Consider the following 20,257-nt stretch of genomic DNA (forward strand, 5'->3'; position numbering starts at 1 on the left):
AAACCTTAGAGAGGGGGTCATGAACGCAACCGAGAGTGGGCAATAAATCTACCAGAGGGACAATCTAATCCATCGAGGTACGATCCCGGGATGGGAGACTGGCGTTCAGGTAGACGGCATATTGTATATATGTATTAGAACCGCTATCCTCTCGAAAGTCAAGCGCTTAAATGGTATCAGTCTCAAAAGAAGGTTTCCCAACTCCACCGCCAGCAATATACAAGACTCCTCCACCTCCTCCCCTAGTCACCTATTTCCCCCTTCGACCCTGCAGCGTCCAGGATCATTCACCTGCGTAGGGACATGCTCTCTTACAATCAGGCAGCAGACACACTCTCCTTCTGCTCCTCCGCCACCACCGTCTTCTCAGCCTCCTTCTCCCCCTGCGCTGCACCAACGTGAGCATCGCTTCCCTGGGGACTGAGACCGGCCCTGGCAAGGATATCATCCAATCCCACCTCGGCATGCACCTCAGCCCACCTCTCCTTCTCCCTCTCCGCAACACCCACCGATCCGAACAGGATGTCCATCTCCTCCAGCGACAAACCCTTCGTCTCAGGGAACACGAAGAAGATGAACAGCGCACCCAGGAACGTCAGCAAGCCGAAGAAGATGTACGTGCCGTACGTCATATGCTCCAGCATATCGGGCGTGACCTGGCCGACGATGAAGTTGTTCATCCAGTTGGACGAGGCGCCCAGCGCGATGCCGTACGGGCGGTTGGACAGGGGCCACACCTCGGCGATGACGATCCAGGCACAGGGGCCCCACGAGTAGCCAAAGTGGATGACGAAGAGCCAGACCATGACGACGGCGGCCCAGCCCGCGGCGCGGTGGTGCGTCCAGTCGTCCTGGTTCTTGGCGGTGATGACGGCCTGCGGACAGTTCCAGTCAGCCGGTCGCTCGTGGAAGCAAAATTCGAAAAGAGGGTGAGCAACTTACGATGATGAAATGGCAGAGGGCCATGCCAATGGCGCCGATGACGAGGGTAGGCTTGCGACCCCATTTATCGACCCACATGACGGCCGGGAAGGTAGCGATGAACATGACGATGCCGACGACACCGGTGGCCAGCAAGCTGACGGCATTCGAATCCAGACCCAGGTTCTTGAAGATGGTCGGGGCATAGTACAGCACGGCGTTGATACCGGTCCACTGCTGGAAGAACATGGTGACGGTGGCGATGATGACGCGCTTGAACATGGCCTTTGTCTTGAACAAGCTGCCAATGGCGACAAACTGGAGCTTCGCGACGCTTCCGACGCTCAGGTCCTGGAGGTGGGGGAAGTTCTCGGCGAGCGTCTTCTTCTCGAAGAGCGACTGGGCCTTGATCTCGGCGAATTCCAGCTCGATGAGTTCGTGGTCCTGGGACAGGCCGCGCAGCCGGGCGAGCACGCGGCGGGCTTCGGGTTCGCGGTTGTGGTGGACGAGCCAACGGGGCGAGAAGGGCATGAAGAGCATGCCGACGCCCAGGAGGACAGCGGGAGCAAGTTGCAGGGCGAGGGGGAGGAGCCAGGCGGTGTCACTTTGGCCAAGGCCGGTGCCGCCGATGAAGTTCTGAGGGTGGTTAGCTGAGGTCGGGGGGAGTAAGAAGAGACGCCGCTACTTACAGTGCCATAGTCAATCCAGAAACTGATCATGATACCCAGAGTGATGGAGAGCTGCTGCAGACCCACCAGGGCACCACGAACTTCAGGAGGGGCGATTTCGGCATTGTACATGGGCACGATCATGGAAAGCGAACCGACACCCATACCTTAAATCCTATTAGTATGGGATCGCAGCGTGAGGTTGTCGTGTAACTCACCAGTGACGAATCGGCCGCCGAGGATGGCGTTGTGCCCATTGCCGACGCCGGCGGTGCACTGGACAATGACACCAATGATGAAGATGGCAACGTTGACCAAGATGGCGAACTTTCGGGACAGAATCTCAGCGAGGAATCCCGAGTACATGCAGCCAAACCAGGCACCGAGTTCGAGAATGGCGACGAGCCAGCCCTGTTTCGAGGCATTCCATTCCAACTTGGAGGGGTCGGCATTGGGTTCGATGTAGTCTCCCATATCTGAAAGGGGTGAGTTAGCTCCGAAAGGCAGGTGGTTTGAATTGCAGACGTACGCTGCTTGAAGGCAGTCATGGTCAGGACACCGCTGAAAACACCCTGGTTGTAGCCATAGAGCAGACCTCCCAAGCAGGCAAAGCAGGCAATGCCAAACACCCTCAGGTTCTTCAGCAAAGCCAGCGGCCCGGAGGCGCCAGAGAGAGCCTTACGGCGGGCCAAGGCCGCCTGCTCGAAATCAGCAGCGGAACCACCAACTGGGGCCATGGTGTTGATGTCCTTATGCCCGTGAGGAGGAGGATGGAATGGAAACGGATTGACAGCAGAAGGACAGTAAACGCGGAGGGAGGAGCAGCCAAATGTTTATACCCTGCTACCGAGAGTGCATCCAAGCTGCAGAGCAAAGATACGCCCACAATATGGGACCGGGCACGCGGCCCCATCCCCATCATGGCCAGCGCCGTGTTTCTCTCATCCATGCGTGTCCTGCACCGAAGCTTTCGAAGCGACGGATAAATTGACGGTTAAGCTCATTGGCAATTGGCAGAGATGGGAGACCAGGCCTAACGCAAGCCATGGTAACGGTCAGTTGCTTGTTCGAAGCCTTTGCCGCAGTACGGAGGTAGTAGTCGGCTTTGGTGTTGGTGGGCGCTGGGCATCGGAGCTGTTGTTGGTGCGGGCCCACTTTGTTGGATGCCGGCCGAACCACGCCGTGGATTTCTTAAAGTCACAGTTGCGTTTGACAGTTCGAGGCCCAGTAGTACACAACGCAGGAGAGGAAGAAGGGGGGGTTTCCAGGGCGTTTGCACTATATCGGGGGGTTGCGGCTGGGCCATTACCCAGATACCTGTACCCTATGAGACGTCGCCGGAGTTTGTCGCACACTGATGGGATGAAAGGAAATTGACGTCGTGCTGTTGGGAGAAACAATACGGGGCCCCGCTGAGTCGTGACGGCTGGGGAGACGGGAACTAGTGGTAGATCAATATATTTTGCCTAAATGCGAAGTCAGAGTGGACAAGGAAAGTAAGCAGTAGTGCTTCCTGCATCGCGGGGACTGGGGAACGGTACTGCGACGCGGGTAATGTGGAGAAAGGCCATGGATCACCAGGTTGATGGGATGGAATGCCGCCACCCAGCAGCTTTCAGACTTTCCAGAACAGAGGAACAACACACAAGCTCCTGGGCCGTCCAACCAACGTGACGGCGTGTCGGAGAGGCATCAAGAAGAACGCCTGATGCGGAAGCATCGGTGCAGTGCTGATGAGAGGTTGAATGCCGTACCAGAACCTTCGACTGAGAGTATTTTTGAAGCTAGTCCCGGTAGCTTTCTTGTGCCATGTTTCGCCCAAGAAAGTCAACATTTCAACTGCCTCGGTTGCTCCGAGTCACACCCAGACCCTCATCATAGTCTGCTAGCTCAGCACATTTCTTCCATCAGAGTTTGTCGACTTGGCTGGACGGGCCCAATCGTGTCCGATGGGGTAACTGTTCCCACTACTGTCGCCGGCGATTTTTCTCTGCACGCCATGTTGTGGCACAGCCGAGGACACTCCAGTAAAGTTCGCCTCCGGTCCATCGGACCTTTCGTTTTGAAGGCTCCGACTTGAAGGCTCTCCTCCGTCTCCTCCGAGAAGTGGTCGGATGGCCGGGTGACGCATGGGAATATTTCATGGTATCTGGCAAAAGCACATCCGCGCTAAGGAATATCGAGTTGTAAACGTACCCTGTGTGGATTCCGGAGACGAGAGCGATGCGGGATGAAGCATGGTCGCCTGTCATCTGTGTCGTCTCAAGGTTGACAGTCAATTGTTGGTCGTACAAGAAGTCCTCCGCCAATGAAAAGTTAGTGTTGGGGTTTCCATATGACTGCAGATGCAGTTCCGTCTCTTCAGCGTTAAGGAACGCTGTCTCCCATCTGAATGTCATATCCGAGCAGTGGGAGATTCAGCTTGTAATATCGAGAGCATGAGTATTCAGTTGGGCATTATTATTGGCGGAGAGCGGAAGTGTGTATGTCTTAGACGGTCATCCTGTTCAAAATTGTAGGCATGCACGTGATTGAGATATGCGGTTGGAGCTTGGCATAGGAGAAGCGTCATCTCTTCCCAGGGTTGACGCTTTCATCTCGAACTCTTCACCATCAACAAGAAAAGCATACTCGGCCGGGAATATACGGCCACAGGGTGCTTCAAAGACTTGCACCTGTCTGTACGTCAGTGAACGTCCCTTAGCCCAATCAGATTGCCCATCTTGGAAGGAAGGGCTTTTCCAGCACCGTGTTGTCCACAAGACATGACATTGCGTCCAATTGAGAGAATTGACTAATCAGTGCTGGTGCAGTGCAGAACAGTAGTACCTTGACGATTCTTGGTCTTTATATACCCATCCAACATGCGTACCAGCTCATACCTCATCTCCACAGTCCTCCTCCGTGCTGTTCTGGCGTCTGAACACCCGCAACAACCCTTCGAATTCAGCGACATGTCTGCTCCGACCTATACCCTGCCACCGCTCCCGTACGCTTATGATGTAGGTCTGCCACTGAATGCTTAACCTGTCCCGGATCTGATCGTTCCACTTCCAGGCTCTGGAACCCCACATCTCCGCCCAGATAATGGAGCTGCATCACAACAAGCATCACCAGACGTACATTACAAATCTGAATTCCGCTCTCAGATCCCAAGCCGAGGCTGTGCATGCTTCGGATATCACCACTCAGGTCTCTCTGCAGCAAGCCATCAAGTTCAACGCCGGAGGTCACATCAACCACTCCCTCTTCTGGCAGAATCTCGCGCCGGCCAGCTCCGTGGATGCGAAATCGTCTTCTGCGCCGGAACTGATTAAGCAGATCAAGGCTACTTGGGGAGATGAAGAGAGTTTCCGCGAAGCTTTCAAGGCTGCTCTGTTGGGTATTCAGGGCAGTGGATGGGGATGGCTCGTCAAGGTTGAGACGGGTAAGGAGCAGAGGCTCGCCATCGTGACGACCAAGGATCAGGATCCTATCGTTGGGAAGGGGGAAACTCCCATCTTTGGTGTTGACATGTGGGAGCATGCCTACTACCTTCAGGTGAGACATACTGCTTATATCCCCATCAAGATGCTGACAGACATCTAGTATCTGAACGGTAAGGCCTCATACGTTGAGAACATTTGGAATGTAATCAACTGGAAGACAGCAGAGGAGCGGTTCAAAGGCACACGTGCCGATGCTTTCAGAATTTTCAAGGCTTCCATTTAGGTCGCAAGTCAAATCAAAACCTAATCGTCATACTGCGCATCTTCCGTGCCTTTCTGGTTCAAGCAGTCGACCCGTTGTAGTTGAGCAGCGGGTCTTGGCATTTGGCCAATCAGGTACTCTCTCAAACTTGCTCAACCAGCTCGTATACCTCAAAGGCGCTCATGACTCCTCGTTAGTTATATTTATTCCCTCATCCGCCAACAATATATGGTCGATTGCATACGGCTCAGATTTATTCAAGAACTGTCAAACTTAACAACATATCCTCCTCTCTCAGCAAGCACAATGTGTCACGGCAACTCAACTCGCGCAAGCCAAGGAGGCTCCATTGCTGTTTTACGAGCACCTCAATGCCACCTTCTGTCATCAGCATCATCATCATCGTACCTCGGAGCAGACGAAGAATGGCGTCTCCACTTCTTCAATCGTGCGGGGACAACATCAAGTTGTGGGACCGAGGTGACGCTTCAAGGAACGAGATCTCAACAACGAGAAAGATATAAGATCATTATTCAGTGAGATCCCTCTACTTCAGACTTATATACTTTCATGAATATTACCGTTACTAACACACCGCCAGCCGTGACGGTGACCTCACTAGCGCCGCAAGCCCAACATTAGATGAATGCAAGTCAAGACCACTCTTCTCATTCTCCCTGCACCCAGATCACTATAATTCAACGCTGCTACCTCAGAAATTGGACCTTGGAGTTGGCGACTCGGGCATCATCGGGCGGAGAGTCTCCGTGATGACGGACTCGGGCGCTAAACCGACGTCTGTTGCGGTGGGGATTATTGGGTGGAATTGACATTCTTTGAGTATCGACATGTTGGTCGGGAGCGCCGAAGTGACCCTTGAAGACTTTCTCTTAAGTATTGGGCTGGGTCATTGACACTGATGGCGTTTGAGTGCACTGCTTTGGTACAGGTCGCTTGTAAACTATTCTTTAGACTGCGCATAATTCCAGATTTGAAAGACGGGACGATTTGAGATAAACCTGCAGGATGTACGCATGCCGACGCGATGGTTATTCTCGGCATTTTGCTGTTAGACGATATGCTCCTCGAAACATCAGAGGTGATGGTGCTCGAGGCCGAGAAGTAAAGCCATGTTCCCTGGCGCGATGGAACATCATCTCAACAGTGGGGAAGACGAACGCGATCAATTTGTTTGGGAGCACTGCCTCTTTTCACGTCCGACTGAACAGTCCGCTGCATGTCGGCTCCAGGTTACCCTAGGGTAGACAACTGGTTCAGGGTGGTTCAATAGGACAGATTCTACCCACGCCATGTGAAACCCTCGTTTGAAGGCATTTCTACCTGGGAAGAGGCACTTCCATGCGACTGCTATTGCTTTTCTCGGTCCTGCGAACTCCCTTGCCGTTCAGGCGGGCGTTACACGTCACCAGACTGTAGCCCTGTGTCAACACTGGCGGGCAGTGTTCGGAGACAGGTCGGATGCACAGACCAGGCACCGAAGCGTGCCCAGGCGGAGAGATATTTGGGCGCAACCACCTTCCACACTCCACAACCAACCTCTCCCTTGCTGTCCCCGTTCCGAGATTGATTCGCTCATTCCAAACACCTTACTCGGCTTCTTCATCAATCCAGCATACAACTCTCGGTAATTGGCTCTCTCGCTTTCTGCATTCGGCCCTGCAAGGCCGCGCCATTGCCCACGCAATTCACCTCCTTAAAATTCCACCACCATGCCAAGTGCATCAAGTGTACTGTACTACTTGGTCCACCCGCAGCAATTGCGGTCAATCATCCAATGGTGAGCTTCTCAGACCCAAATTCTCACAAATGCGCTGACATGCTTCACTTAGGAAAGTCTGGCACAATCCGGTCCACGAGCGGGATGAGTCCAAGGAATGCGAAACCCTGAAGCGATGCTTCTACTTTCTGGATATGACCAGCCGGAGTTTTGCCGCCGTCATCAAGGAACTCCATCCCGAGCTCCTCGTACCCGTCGCCCTGTTCTATCTGATTTTGCGTGGTCTCGACACGGTAGAGGACGACATGACGTTGCCTTTGGAGAAGAAGGAGCCCATATTGAGGAATTTCCAGGACATCTTAGAGCAAGATGGATGGACTTTCACAGAGAACGGCCCGAACGAGAAGGACAGGCAACTCCTAGTGGAGTTCAACGTTGTCATCGAGGAGTTCAAGAAAATCAAACCCGCGTATCGGACGATCATCAAGGACATCACCAAGCGCATGGGAAATGGCATGGCCGACTATGCCAACAACGCCGAGCACAATCTCGTCGGCGTCAATACTATTGCGGACTACGAGCTGTATTGCCACTATGTTGCAGGTCTTGTCGGCGAAGGTTTGACCCGCCTATTCGTTGAGGGAGGTCTGGCGAATGAAGCGCTCCTCAAGAGACCGGAGCTCATGGAGTCGATGGGTCAGTTCCTCCAGCAAGTCAACATCATCAGAGATATCAAGGAAGATCTGGACGACAACCGACGGTTTTGGCCGAAAGAGGTGTGGTCCAAGCACGTCGACAAGTTCGAGGACCTCTTCAAACCGGAGAACAAACAGGCTGCTCTCAATTGCAGCTCCGAGATGATCCTGCTCGCATTGACACGTGCCAACGACTGCCTCTACTACCTCGCTGGTATTCGGGAACAGAGCGTCTTCAACTTCTGCGCCATCCCGCAGTCCATGGCCATTGCCACTCTGGATGCATGCTTTCAGAATCACGATATTTTCAAGAAGAACGTCAAGATCACAAAGGGAGATGCTTGCCAGCTGATGATTGAGTCATCACAGAACCTTCAATTAGTGTGTGATGTGTTCAAGAGGTACACTCGTAGGATACATCAGAAGAACAACCCGCACGACCCCAACTTCTTGAAAATCAGCATTCAGTGCGGAAAGGTTCGTCCTCGCTGAGATACAAAGTTTTCCTTCGGTAACCATGGTGCAGATCGAGCAGTTCATTGAGTCCATCTTCCCGTCGCAGAAGAAGCCCGTCAAGGAGACGCCTGCCACTGCGGAAGCTGCGGCGCAAGCAAAGCGCGAAGCGGACGCCGCAAGGTGGGACATGTTCTACATGGGTCTCGCCGTGATCTTCACTCTGGGTGTCATCAGCGCTTCAATGGTAGGCGAGCATTCCATTCTACCGTCATTCTTGCTTACAAGATGCAGGTATTCGTGGCATGGATGGCAGGCGCGCGCTTCGATATCGCTTTCGCCCAACTCAAACAGCAATTAGGAGACTTCATCGGTGCCGGCTCGAGCTCTCCACAGCCAAGCGGACACATTGGCCACGGCGAGCTGTAGCCTCGGCCGCTACGTATGTTCATGTCTATATGTCCCTGTAATGCCTGGCGTTTTATCTCCAACTGTATGTATGCCCCCGGTTAATATTAATAATGCCTCGCCCCTGCAGCCTTTAGGGGTTCTCTAACTCTCTCGCGGATTCGCCCTATCTGCGGTGATGTACTAGCACGGATGTCAAATTGCAATTCGGTCAAGAATCAATGACTGTAGTTGTGCCGAAGATGTGCTTAGATTGAAACGCGCCTTGCTCGGCGACGAGGCTGCCTCCGGCCTGCTCAAAATGGTGGGTTCGGCCGGAGGTGGCGGTGTGGACATCTCCTTGAGAACGAACGTTGTCAAACGTTTCACAATATATCTACCGTTCAGTCTCGTGTTGATCTGTTAGACTGCAACGTGCTTGTAGTGATGAGTGGACTGGGTACAATTTGATAGGTCCACGCCCGTGACAACCATCAAGGATTCAACAATTCATAGCTGCCAACGGCTTTCCTATCATTGCCGCAGCCCTTCGAGCCACGCAATGCCATCTGGATCCCCAGCTTGGTGTGGTGGTGAAAGCAAGAGTTCACCCCCGAAAAGAGGTTAGCGTTGCTGACTAAGGGTTCTTCGTCTTCCACTCCCCCTCCAAAGCGCCTGGCTTTTTCTTCGGCTTGGGAGACTCGACATTCCCAGACCGCAACCTCAACCGCAACCACCCTCCAAAACCGCAAGGTCACAGCTTCCGAGATACTTCAATCTATTTACCGCCCACTCGCGATCGTCGTTTCCTGAATTCCCGCCTGGTGCGACTTCAGGAACTCCTCCCGCCGCCACCTCCTCCCAATTCCCCAAACAATATACACCATCTCACCAGCCCACCCGTCCCCCTCCTGTCTCGCGTGACAGCGCTCGCTCTTCTACACACCTTACATTCCATCGATCGCTTTTCAGTCCTATCAAGATGGCCGAAGTAGCTTCCGTACCCAACGGTCAGCAGCAAGTGCCGCTCGACACCATTCCCATCTCACCCGCGGACAAGCCAAGCAATGGCTCCGAAGAGTCAAATGCCCCCGCCTCTACGGAGAGCAGCGGCATCAGGACAGTCTTTGACGACCCGGAGAACTTCAACGTGAAGCATCCGCTCATGAACACCTGGACGCTCTGGTTCACCAAGCCGCCGAGCGGCAGGGTATGTTTTCCGGGCCGCGAATTTGGCTGAGTTCGCTAAAACCAATAGGGCGACAATTGGAACGAGCTGCTCAAGGAGGTCATCTCGTTCGACTCAGTGGAGGAGTTTTGGGGTATCTATGTCAGTGGCTTCCCAGGCTTCCCAGGCATCCAGAGTGGTCAGGCCTAACAAGTGTGCGCAGAACAACATCACACCCACCTCGGAGCTCGCGTTGAAGGCAGACTACCATCTCTTCAAGAAGGGTGTGCGACCGGAGTGGGAAGATATGCAGAACAAGCACGGCGGAAAGTGGGCCTTTCAGTTCAAGGACAAGAAGGCCGTCAACATCGATGCGCTCTGGCTTCACGTCATGCTCGCCGCTATTGGAGAAAACTTGGAAGATGAGGATGACAACGAGGTCATGGGTGTCGTTGTCAACGTCAGGAAGGGCTTCTACCGCATTGGTCTCTGGACTCGGACCACGGGCAAGGCTCAGGGCTCCAGGACGGCGGAGCAGGGCAAGGAGACGCTCCTGAAGATTGGCAGACGGTTCAAGCAGGCACTGCAGTTGAAGGACAACGAAGCCTTGGAGTTCAGCGGCCATACGGACTCTGCCCACTCTGGCAGCACTCGCGCCAAGGCCAAGTTCGTGGTCTAGAAGGATATCGCGGCGAGGCAGATGAGCAGACGCCTGCTTGCGGGCAGTGCACACACGGCACCCTTGACTGGGACAGACAAAGTGTCCTCCTGGTTACGACGTATTTCCTTACTTGACATACCCCGATCTCATTTCGTGTCAGCGGCTCGGCCTCACAAGGTCTAAAAAGAATGGTCTTTCTGGGTGCAATCACAATGGGTTCGGCTTATAGGGTGGCGTCTGCGTGGGGCGGCGATGGGTTTCGTTACATGAATACAGGGCCTCCAGAGGTGCACTCTGGCTTGGTGGATGCTCCCCAAGGAGGCTACTGTGATTGTCATAGACAGCTCTTTTCTATCCGATCAGGGTTATGAATAGTAGATTAACGTGGAAGAAGATGACAGTCCCGTTCTTTTGAATACGCTGTGACGACGGTGTATGATTTCCACTGCCACCTCAGACACATGAGCTAGCCACAGATACTGAGTCCTGTGTAGCATTCGGTGATTCCAGACCGATTCTACGGGTTGGGGTGACGTCTATGGATTGTGGCTGGTGGAGTTGCACCGCCGCAAAAAAAGGCCGAGCCTCGTCGTACCAGACATAACATCTGCGGACCCAACTTTCCACGCAGCGGGCAGAAACCACCCCACCCTTCTCTCATATTTCTACCGCCTATTGCCACGACCGCCCTCTTACTCTTGGCCCCAAGATGGTCGTTGACACCACCTACTATGATGCACTACAGGTGCCGCCCACAGCGACAGAGCTGGAAATCAAGAAGGCCTACCGTAAACTCGCTATCAAGCTACACCCTGGTAAGTTGCGGTAGACACAATCGCAGCTTGTTTCAACCTTGGGCTCACGAGTCGTTCAGATAAAAACCCTGGGGATGAGACGGCACATGAGAAATTCCAGGCTGTACGTTTGTTTCCGATTTCCGCGCGCTCCGAGACACAGTGACGTTAGGCGGACGAGGGGCTCACATTGCGGATAGATTGGCGAGGCATACCAGGTGCTCAGTGATGAGCAATTAAGGAAACAGTATGATAAATTCGGGAAGGAGAGTGCTGTTCCTAGCAGCGGGTTTGGTATGGACATTGCAGCAACTCGGAGATATCGCTGGAGGCTGACCGTTATGCAGAGGACCCCGCTGAGTTCTTTACGATGATCTTTGGAGGCGATGCTTTCGTAGATTGGATCGGAGAGATATCCCTCATGAAAGATCTCACCAAGACAATGGAGATATCCATGCGTGAAATGGAGGAAGAAGAGGCTGCTCAAGCAGAAGCCGCCGCCGCCGCCGCTGCTGCTGCCGCGTCTACCTCGAAGCCTGCAGCACAAACACATGAGACTGGCGTACACATGGAGCCGTCCGCTGCCGCACAAGCTAAACAGGCCGAAGCGGCTGCTGAGGCAAAGGCTGCAAGCACCTCGGACGTACCCCCTCCACCGCCTTATGCTGAACCAGCTGCGGCTGCAGCAGAAGCATCTGCAGCTGCCCCTCCTCAGTATACCCAATCCGCCTCCGGAACAAGCACCCCCCGAAGCCGGCAAATCCCCATCCGAGCTGCGATCATGGATAAGTCGGAAGAGGACGCCCGACTGGAGGCTGCAGGTGTGACGGATGCCGAGCGAGAGCTGCGAGAGAAGCAGAAGAAGAAGGGCGGACTGACTAAGGAGCAACGAGAGGAGCTGGCCGCTTACGAGCTCGAACGTAAAAGGATCCGGCAGAAGCGGGTTGAGGACCTAGCTAAGAAGCTCACCGATCGCATATCGGTGTGGACGGAGACTGACAAAGGCCAAGACGTCACTGCTGCTTTCAAGGAGAAGACACGCCTGGAAATTGAGAACCTGAAGATGGAAAGCTTTGGCCTGGAAATCCTGCACGCCATTGGGCAAACATATCTCCAGAAAGCGTCGTCATTCCTCAAGTCGCAGAAGGCATTTGGCATTCCTGGTTTCTTCTCCCGGCTCAAGGATAAGGGTACCCTCGTCAAAGAGACATGGAACACCATGTCCGCAGCCATCGATGCCCAGCTCACCATGGAGGAAATGGCAAAGCTGGAAGAGAAGGGCGGCGAGGACTGGACCGACGAGAAGAAGGCCGAGTACGAGAAGAAGGTCACTGGCAAAATCCTTGCGGCCGCGTGGAGAGGAAGCAAGTTCGAGATCCAGAGCGTGCTGCGAGACGTCTGTGACGCAATTCTTGAAGATAAGAAAGTCAAGCTTAGCAAGCGAATCGAGCGAGCCAATGCGTTGCTTATTATAGGCGAGCTCTTCCGGGCGGTATGTGTGCCCTTTTACTCTATCACGCGTCCAATGGACCATTACGGATGCTGACTATTACCAGGCGGAGCGCGACCCCGACGAAGAGGGCGACTTCATGGCTTTCGAGCAACTCATGGCCGAAGCTGCGGCCAAGAAGGAGCACAAGCACGACAAGAAGGAGAAGCACAGGAAGGACAAGGACAAGGCGTCTCAGGCATGACCGTTCCGTCGCTGAATATGTTTAGATACATCTTAATGGAATACCCCCGACTCTTATCAGGACGAATCCGTCTCTTACTAATCATGCCGTGTATATAGCATATGCATGGAGCGGTGCATATTGGTGTATTTTCTAATTGGTAGGTATTATCAACACCAGCAATCCGACTGTCGCTTGGCCCAATCCTTGAAATAGGTCAGAGGGAGAACAGGTACGCCCGGCGGCTGGATTGCATACGTGACTACCCCAGTTATTGGGGTTAGGTCAGTTCCTAGTCATTATCCTTTCCGGCTCAAATATCATCCCGCCTCTGTTACATCTTTACTCTCTCTCTTTGTCTGTCGTCTGATCATCGTTCTTCTTTTCTCGCTGTTCTATTGGGACAGCATGAGCAAAACGTCTGTTAGACATAGAAATGGCCCGTTTTGGAGCATCCCTCCCCTTCCCCAGCATGTCTAAAGGCATTTCGTCGATCGTTTTGCGCGGAATCGAGATAACTGGCAGAAAGTGAAGCTTGTTAATGAGCAGACTCTAAGATCAGCGAAATATGATAAGCCGTATAGCCTACCAGACGATTCAAGCAAACCACGGGCATGACTCGAGACGCTTAAATTCAGCAGATGCCGTGCAAGAGCCTGGGGGAAACGCCGAGTCAATCAGTGCCAGCTGGCATACGTAACGGCATCCATCAGACAGGACTCACTTGAAAAACTCAAGGCCGTCTTGTGGTTGATCCATCTTGCAGCATGGCATAGCTTCTTTTTCAAACAGATATCGAGCTGCGCCTCTGGCGGCTCAACGCAGTTTGCACTGCTTGTGGTTCGGTATTGCTGCTCCTGACGCAGCTGTTTGCACCCCAGTTCAACTGGTGGGACGTCCTGAATCCGTTCGCTAGGTCTTGGGCGGCGGTCTGAGGCCCACTCTGGCGAGTATGATCCAGAGAAATGCCGGCAGGCACGGATGGATATTCGGGCTTGCTGTAGCCATTCTGGACTCTGCGTGTATATACTGTTTTATCTCTGCAGAAGGGGCTCTTGGTCGTTGAAGCCTGTGTCAGCATTCGCAAGGTGCCAGTTGCTGTGTACGAGACGCCTCGCTGGTCGCTGTTGATACCGCATTTCTAAACGAGTATTGAACCAGATTGATGAGAGACATGGAACGTGGAAACTAACTTGCAGGTGGATCACACCTCATCTCATTGAGGGGCCCTCGACCATTGCAACAACTCGAATATGCTCTTGACCGTTCTGTGCGTTCCGCTTTGTACGAAATGCGGACAGCTACAGCTTCTCAAAACAAGAGTAGCACACAAAAGACTAAAGAGGGTGCATGAAGACCGGGGGAACGTATCATTTGATAAACAGATATCTTGTAATCCGCCTAGGTAACTCTATAACTCTACATCCGACGATACTTACGTTAACTTACTCTGAAAGCAACCACTACCTGCGCTTCGCCATACTTCTCGTGACAACAGAAGATATTACCTTCCTGCGGTTGTTGCCATCACATTCCGTGAACTTGGCCGTCCTCGCCACACCTTTCACCTTGGTCTCTGCTCCTCCTCTCTTCAGCTGGGATACGGCTTCATCACAATTTGCCTTCGCCACTGCCCTGGTACCTGTATTCCCACCTGTATTCCCTCTCGCCTTCGACTGGGTCAGGTTTCCCGTCTTCTTCTCCACCCTCCCAGTGATCACCTTGTCAATCTTCTCATTACTTCCCCTTCCCTTCCCTCTCCCATCCGGTCTTCTGTTTTCTTGCTTCCTAGACGACACATCAACGGCAGCACCACGAGCACCAACCGCAGCAGGCAGACTGCTCACGACAGCTCCCCCCCTCGTGGTCTTCTTCACCCTTCCAATCTTCTCCGTCAGAGCTCCGGCGTCAAGAGGAGAAGGCACGAGCGTGATGCCCAGACCAACAGGTGCCTCGACCGGGGCCTTCAGCATGCTGGATATGACGGCCTCAAGCACACCGCCTTGGTCGGGTAGAGGTGTCAAGGGCAGGGCTTCAGGTCGATTGGGCTCCTTTGACGACTTCCTAACTCTACCCATTGTTCCTGCATTGCTTCCCCCCACCAGGGCACCAGCACCTCTGCTCAACCCAACGCTCGCCCTTACAATCGTACTGTTGTTCTTTCTCCATAGCTGGCCCAAAGCCCCCATACCCAAGGCGGGAGTGTTGGGCGGGGCGATGGGCGCCGGATCCGAGTAGGGTACGTCGAATGAGGGACGCTTGACGGGTGTGGCATGAGTACCGGGACCTGTCTGCGCCTTTGTTTGGATGCGTGTGATTCTTCGAGTCGGTTGAGTAGATGAAGCAGCGATTGTGGGCGAGGGAGACGGCAGCGGATTCTGCAGTGGAGGCTGAAGCTGAGGGTGACGTTGAATCTGACTCTGTCGCCCTCGAGACTTTGACGTGTGGAGATATAAGGAAGACGAAGGAGATGGCGCGGCTGACCGACGCCATCGTGGCAATGCTTGTTGTTCTTCGTCGTCTTTGGGTAAGGCCACCGCAGCCCCATTTGAGCGTATGGTGCGTGGAATGCGTCGTCCCGTTCGCGGCGACGAAGGAGATTGTTGTGACGCAGAAGACAGGGCCCTATCTGTTGAAGTGACCGGAACGCGGGTGGTCGCAGAGGCTCCTGAAGTAGGCGTCGGAGTCGGCGTAGGTGTCTGTAATTCAGCGGCCGGAGGGTGCACTCCACGTCTGGCTCTTCTTGCCCCTAGACCTAGACGTTGAGCTGGCGCGATGATCAACGGTTCGACGAACGGGCGACCGGAGAGCGTGCTTTTCATAACCTGTCTTTGAGTGGGCGTATCGGGATCCGGCGCATGAATAGTATTGCGGGTTTTGGACGGCGTATTTTTCTTCTTCACACTCGATTTTACTTCCCTCTTCGGTGTAGAAGCGAAAGGGTTTCCGGTAAGCTGATCGTCGGAGTCGTGTGCTAGATAGCCGTCCGAGAAAGCGAGGTAATTGTTTTGCGAATCTAATGCCTTTCCTCCGTTCACGCCGTCCTCAGCTGCATCGTCATCGCCTGAGTTGCTCTCTACATCCAATGGTAGAATAGAGGACCGCCTATGGAGCGCATTCTTGGGCATTGGCTTTTTCCGCTTCTTCGCTTCCGAGATGGGAGTCGGAGGAGCGTCGTCCAACAGTGCGGTGGACGCTTTCCTCTTCTTGGATGATTTGGACGCCGAAGATGTAGGAGTTCCTGGCGCGCTCTTCCGTCCCCGTCGTTGATCTTCTTTTGTTGACAACGATGGAGCCAGCCTTGCAACACCGGGAGGCGGGTCAATGACATCCACATCCGGAGTTTGCAGCGCGTCTTCAATATGCTCCACTCTGTTGGGACTAGTGTTCGACGCTGTCGAGGAGGAGTCCATCTCCCCGCTAGCTCCAAATAGCCGGCGAGTCAGTCTGGAGAGGAACGGGATCTTGAGTGGCAGGATGCTACGCTTGCCTTCCACTGAGGCTTCTTGCTGAGGGTCAACGGGCTGTGGCTCGAAATCGTCCTTGATGGAAGAGCTGAGATCAGGTGCAGTGACGCGCTTTTTCCTCTTCTCGGAAACACCACTCTTGTTCTTCCGTTGTTTTCTGACCACAGGAGACGGCGTCTCTGAGGCAGACGCATACTGCCATGCCGGATCGGGGTTCCTCCTCCTAGCACGCAGAATTGGCGATCTCTCTGAAGATGTGGTAGGCGACGGTGGGGCGTCTCTGTATGTGGGATCGATAGCTTTGGACTTGGGTCTAGCTTTCCCCTTGCCTTTGCGCGCGGTTACGGAGGAGAGAGAAGGAGCCAGAGATGATATCGTAGTAGTCGAAGACGCGGAGGGAGATGGAAGGTATGGTTCTTCCGAGTCCGAGACTTTGCGGTGCAGGTAGGTATCTATGGCGAAAGGATCAGGTCCTCGTTCTGTAGCGGCTTTCTTGTCGACCTTTGCTTTCCCTTTTCCTTTGGTTGCGGTAGCAGACGATTGCTTTGCCCGAGTCGCGGCTTTTGGTTTCGTCATTCCCTTTCCTTGCGCCTTATTACCCTCTGAGGCCTTCTTCTTCTTTCCCTTCTTCCTTACAATTGGCTCCAAACCCTCCGTCCCACTCGTGCTCCACCTCCTAGGGTCAAACGCCGCATCAGGATGGTCCTTATCGTACCTCTTCATACTAGGAGGGAGATACGGACTCGGCACATGGCTAGATCCGCTGTCTGAGTGGCGGCGAGGGTCCCATGCCGCCTCGGGATGATTTTTGGGCCTGCGACGCATGAGGTGTAGCTCAGGACTGGATATGTGGTCTGAGGCTGAAGTGGGAGATATAACGGTTGGGTCGAGTTCTAGGGAGGTGCGACGTTGGGCTGAAGTCCTCGTCCGTACGGCCTTGTTCGTTCTCACAGCCTTTTTCTTCTTTGTCTTCGTAACTCTTTCTGTTCCCTTACCGCTATCCAACACCGATGATCTTCTCCCCATGCCTGCCCTCTTCAGGCTGCTCTTTCGCGGATTTGGGGCAACCACCCCGCTCACATCTGCATCCTCACCCTCTTCCAGCTTGTTATCATTATAGGGAATACGCTTCTCCACGACTCTTGGAGAGAAGTGCACTTTGGACCGGCGCCGCTCTGGAGGTATGCTTTCAGTTTGCTTTCGTTGTGGTGACGATGAGGAAGCCGGTATTCGGACCTCGTGCACTTTACCCTTGAGACTGCGGCGACGGGGAATGCTGTAGAGTGCCACTGGAATGGACGAGCGTCGGCGCTGATGGACGGAATCGTCGAAGTCGTGCGTGAAAATGTGGGAGGCTTTCCACTAAGAACCTGTTAGCAACTAAGCCCCTTATAGCAAACCATAGCACTCCAGCAATAGAGACTAAGAAGATACCTCTGAGTCCAGCATCCCCCACTCCATGTCACAGAATGGACACTTCGCGTCCGCCTCATCGTAATGCCTCTGATAATGTCTCCTCACAGCCTCAACATCGCCCTGCTCAAGCGGTTCAAAACACACTCTACACTGCGTCTCATGCTTCAGGTGCTGGTTCATGAGAGTATGCAATTGCCATTTCAGCCCCGCTACCGACAGCGAGTGCGCCTGCGCGTCCTGGCCTGGGATCGCGTATTTGGTGAGGAAGTTGTCGCCCGTGACGATGGAGTGGGAGCGCAGACTACGATGTTGAGATCTGGAGGCTCCCGCAGCGTCTGCTTGTGCCTGCTCGAACACCCCTTCCCACCACTCCCGCTCTGCGGCACGCACAGCTTTATCGAGAGGGGTGCTATTCATTGCCGTTGACTCCCTCTTTGGCTCCTCAGAGGCAGGTTGCAAGCTCTGTACCCACGCATCCAGTTCGGTGAGTCTTTTTGCGCCGAGGATCGACGTAGTTGACGAGCGATGGGAAAACCTTCGTCTGTTGGTGGAGTCTCCTCGGAGCTCGGTGTCAGAATCTGCAGCCCGCAATAGCTCCTGCTGGATATCTGTCTCAAAGAGCCCTGACCCAGATGGCGATCCCTTCGGTACTTCGACAACGTCCCAGTATTCGTCGTCGTTCCTGGTCCACGGTTCGTCGCCTTGTATAGGAGAAGCCGGTCTCGACGGATTAGGCACGTAGATAGACGCAATCTTCTCGGCCAAACTGCGTGGAACCTGATCGAGGTGCACCGGCGGAGTTTTGGGCAACTCCCCGCTTGGGTACAGCCGTACCATGTTGTCGATGAGTACATACCAATGCTGATGCTTGCCATCCTCTAGCGCTTGCTCCCGACACCGCTGAAGCACGGCCGCGAGCCCGTCCTCGTAGAGCTGGCGCTCCATATCCCGCACAGCAGCATCGAATTTTGAAGACATGGGCGATAGCCTCCTTGGAGAGCAATGAAACTTCCTCTGCATGCCTTCCTTTTTGACGCGGATTTGGTTCAATTCGAGTCCGTACGGTCGAAGTCTGTCTGCGTGACTAGCTCGGCGATCGCACAGCTGTTTGGTGTCGTCCTCATGCAACACTCTATCCCGCTCAAGCGAGTCACCATGTTCCATCGCATCGTCCAGGGTTTTGGCAGGCAACCAGGCCGGATTAGGAGTCGTGGGATCGCGCCACTCGTTCGGACGCGTCCAGAAGTAGTAGTGTGGGAGGTCCATGCCCGGGAAGCGAATGTAGAAGAGGTTTCCTAGTGTACGGGGCCCGTTCACATCGTCATCGTGAGGATCGGGATATTCGAGGAAGACTGGGGAGAAGCCGATTGGAGGTCGATACTCCGAGCTTGCGTAGTTCTGGAGCATCTCCAACCGTTTGTCTCTTTGAGTTTGCGGAGTTCGCCCTGTTTTGACTTTGGTTGACTTTAATTTTCTCCCTCTGATACTTGGCAATGGAGCGGTAGAGGTCCGCGGCGGCAGCCGAAAGTACATCCTGCCATTCCACCACTGCACCTGTGTACGCTCAGTCCAGGATTCGCCGGACTCTATCACGGCCTTGCGAAGAGTGCCTACCAGGACGCCATTCCGTGCAGCGTTCATGACGTATTGCGTTAGCTTAGGAACAAACTCAGCCCCTATTCCATCGGGATATGTGCTCCCAGGCAGTTGGATGGTCTCCTCGGTAAGCGTAGTGACCAGAGCCATGACGGCGTACGGTATCGAATAAGGCTGAATTTCCTGTTCGCCTTGGACGCCGTAGAGCGATTGCGGCGCGTCCGACGGCGGTAGGTCTTGGTCTGGCCATTCAAAAAGTCTCAACCGGGAGTTTGTGAAAACGGGCGACGCTACCGACACCGGAGTGTGAGTTTCGCTCTCTGTCGTCTCGTCCTCCAGGACATCCCCGAATTTCTCAGCACCCCCAACCTGTTCCTCCTCGCTGCTGTTATGACTGATTTCCACTCCAGCTTCTTTCTGTGTCTCCCGCTGCACTCCCTTCCCCGCCCGTACTTTCGTCTCACGCTTCTTTTTCTTCTGCTCTTCCTTCTCCTGCTTTTGCCGCGCAACAAACTGTTTCTTTTTTTCCTTCATGCGCTGCATTGCCGCCTTCCTCTTCGCTTTATCGTCGTCCGCCAGGAGCCGTGCGATCTCATGCTTCCTCAAGTCTTTCCTGTACAAGCCGGGTCGGCTCCTCAGCTCCTCCTCTAACGCGGTTCTGCCGAAATGATCCCATTTTGTGTGCGTTCGGTGTTCGTCCTTGACGCCGTGGGTAGCGCCTCGCCGATGGGAAACTGCAGGATTGTTGGATTTTCTTCTCGGCATGTCGACGCTGTGATTGACTGATGACCGGGTACAAGGCGCGGAAGAAGTATAAGAGGGAACAGCTAGAGCTGCTCCGCCCCGGGTTCTTTGCCTTCATTGTTGGTCTACATGCCGCAACTTCTGATGATATTCTTTCATGATCCCAGACATGGAGGCTTACCTAAT

General features: G+C 54.0%; 8 protein-coding genes across 8 annotated transcripts; 6 read left to right on the forward strand and 2 right to left on the reverse strand.

The window, feature by feature from the left end:
- Positions 1–198: 198 nt before the first annotated feature.
- On the reverse strand, positions 199–2,598 carry EI97DRAFT_174407 (general substrate transporter). The gene is made up of 5 exons (XM_033793453.1): positions 2,119–2,598; positions 1,808–2,065; positions 1,611–1,756; positions 943–1,557; positions 199–875 (listed from the first exon to the last, which is right to left on the reverse strand). The coding sequence occupies exons 1-5, from the start codon at positions 2,324–2,326 to the stop codon at positions 318–320; spliced, it is 1,785 nt and encodes a 594-aa protein (XP_033656918.1). The 5' UTR covers positions 2,327–2,598; the 3' UTR covers positions 199–317.
- A 461-nt stretch (positions 2,599–3,059) lies between these two features.
- EI97DRAFT_439737 (uncharacterized protein) lies at positions 3,060–3,669 on the forward strand (the record flags this gene model as incomplete). The annotated part of the gene is made up of 2 exons (XM_033799576.1): positions 3,060–3,085; positions 3,171–3,669. 2 exons carry the CDS (start codon positions 3,060–3,062, stop codon positions 3,667–3,669), a joined length of 525 nt encoding a protein of 174 aa, XP_033656919.1.
- An 806-nt stretch (positions 3,670–4,475) lies between these two features.
- Positions 4,476–5,612, forward strand: EI97DRAFT_430460 (Asp f 6-like protein). Its single transcript, XM_033797699.1, has 4 exons — positions 4,476–4,591; positions 4,647–5,129; positions 5,178–5,413; positions 5,477–5,612. The coding sequence occupies exons 1-3, from the start codon at positions 4,544–4,546 to the stop codon at positions 5,298–5,300; spliced, it is 654 nt and encodes a 217-aa protein (XP_033656920.1). The 5' UTR covers positions 4,476–4,543; the 3' UTR covers positions 5,301–5,413; positions 5,477–5,612.
- EI97DRAFT_370148 (uncharacterized protein) lies at positions 5,586–6,109 on the forward strand (the record flags this gene model as incomplete). The annotated part of the gene is made up of 2 exons (XM_033795220.1): positions 5,586–5,815; positions 5,881–6,109. 2 exons carry the CDS (start codon positions 5,586–5,588, stop codon positions 6,107–6,109), a joined length of 459 nt encoding a protein of 152 aa, XP_033656921.1.
- A 900-nt stretch (positions 6,110–7,009) lies between these two features.
- EI97DRAFT_371152 (farnesyl-diphosphate farnesyl transferas-like protein) lies at positions 7,010–8,594 on the forward strand (the record flags this gene model as incomplete). Its single annotated transcript, XM_033795272.1, has 4 exons — positions 7,010–7,077; positions 7,130–8,189; positions 8,239–8,412; positions 8,460–8,594. 4 exons carry the CDS (start codon positions 7,010–7,012, stop codon positions 8,592–8,594), a joined length of 1,437 nt encoding a protein of 478 aa, XP_033656922.1.
- Positions 8,595–9,250: 656 nt separating this feature from the next.
- Positions 9,251–10,788, forward strand: EI97DRAFT_412368 (eukaryotic translation initiation factor 4E-1). The gene is made up of 3 exons (XM_033796761.1): positions 9,251–9,762; positions 9,811–9,882; positions 9,944–10,788. The coding sequence occupies exons 1-3, from the start codon at positions 9,535–9,537 to the stop codon at positions 10,397–10,399; spliced, it is 756 nt and encodes a 251-aa protein (XP_033656923.1). The 5' UTR covers positions 9,251–9,534; the 3' UTR covers positions 10,400–10,788.
- Positions 10,789–10,983: 195 nt separating this feature from the next.
- EI97DRAFT_430462 (DnaJ-domain-containing protein) lies at positions 10,984–12,932 on the forward strand. Its single transcript, XM_033797700.1, has 5 exons — positions 10,984–11,196; positions 11,256–11,299; positions 11,376–11,469; positions 11,523–12,667; positions 12,732–12,932. Exons 1-5 carry the CDS (start codon positions 11,091–11,093, stop codon positions 12,867–12,869), a joined length of 1,527 nt encoding a protein of 508 aa, XP_033656924.1. The 5' UTR covers positions 10,984–11,090; the 3' UTR covers positions 12,870–12,932.
- A 1,379-nt stretch (positions 12,933–14,311) lies between these two features.
- Positions 14,312–20,092, reverse strand: EI97DRAFT_455639 (uncharacterized protein; the record flags this gene model as incomplete). The annotated part of the gene is made up of 2 exons (XM_033800661.1): positions 14,312–17,677; positions 17,750–20,092. 2 exons carry the CDS (start codon positions 20,090–20,092, stop codon positions 14,312–14,314), a joined length of 5,709 nt encoding a protein of 1,902 aa, XP_033656925.1.
- Positions 20,093–20,257: the final 165 nt, after the last annotated feature.

This window comes from Westerdykella ornata (assembly GCF_010094085.1).
Source record: "Westerdykella ornata strain CBS 379.55 unplaced genomic scaffold EI97scaffold_3, whole genome shotgun sequence".
Taxonomy (NCBI): domain Eukaryota; kingdom Fungi; phylum Ascomycota; class Dothideomycetes; order Pleosporales; family Sporormiaceae; genus Westerdykella; species Westerdykella ornata.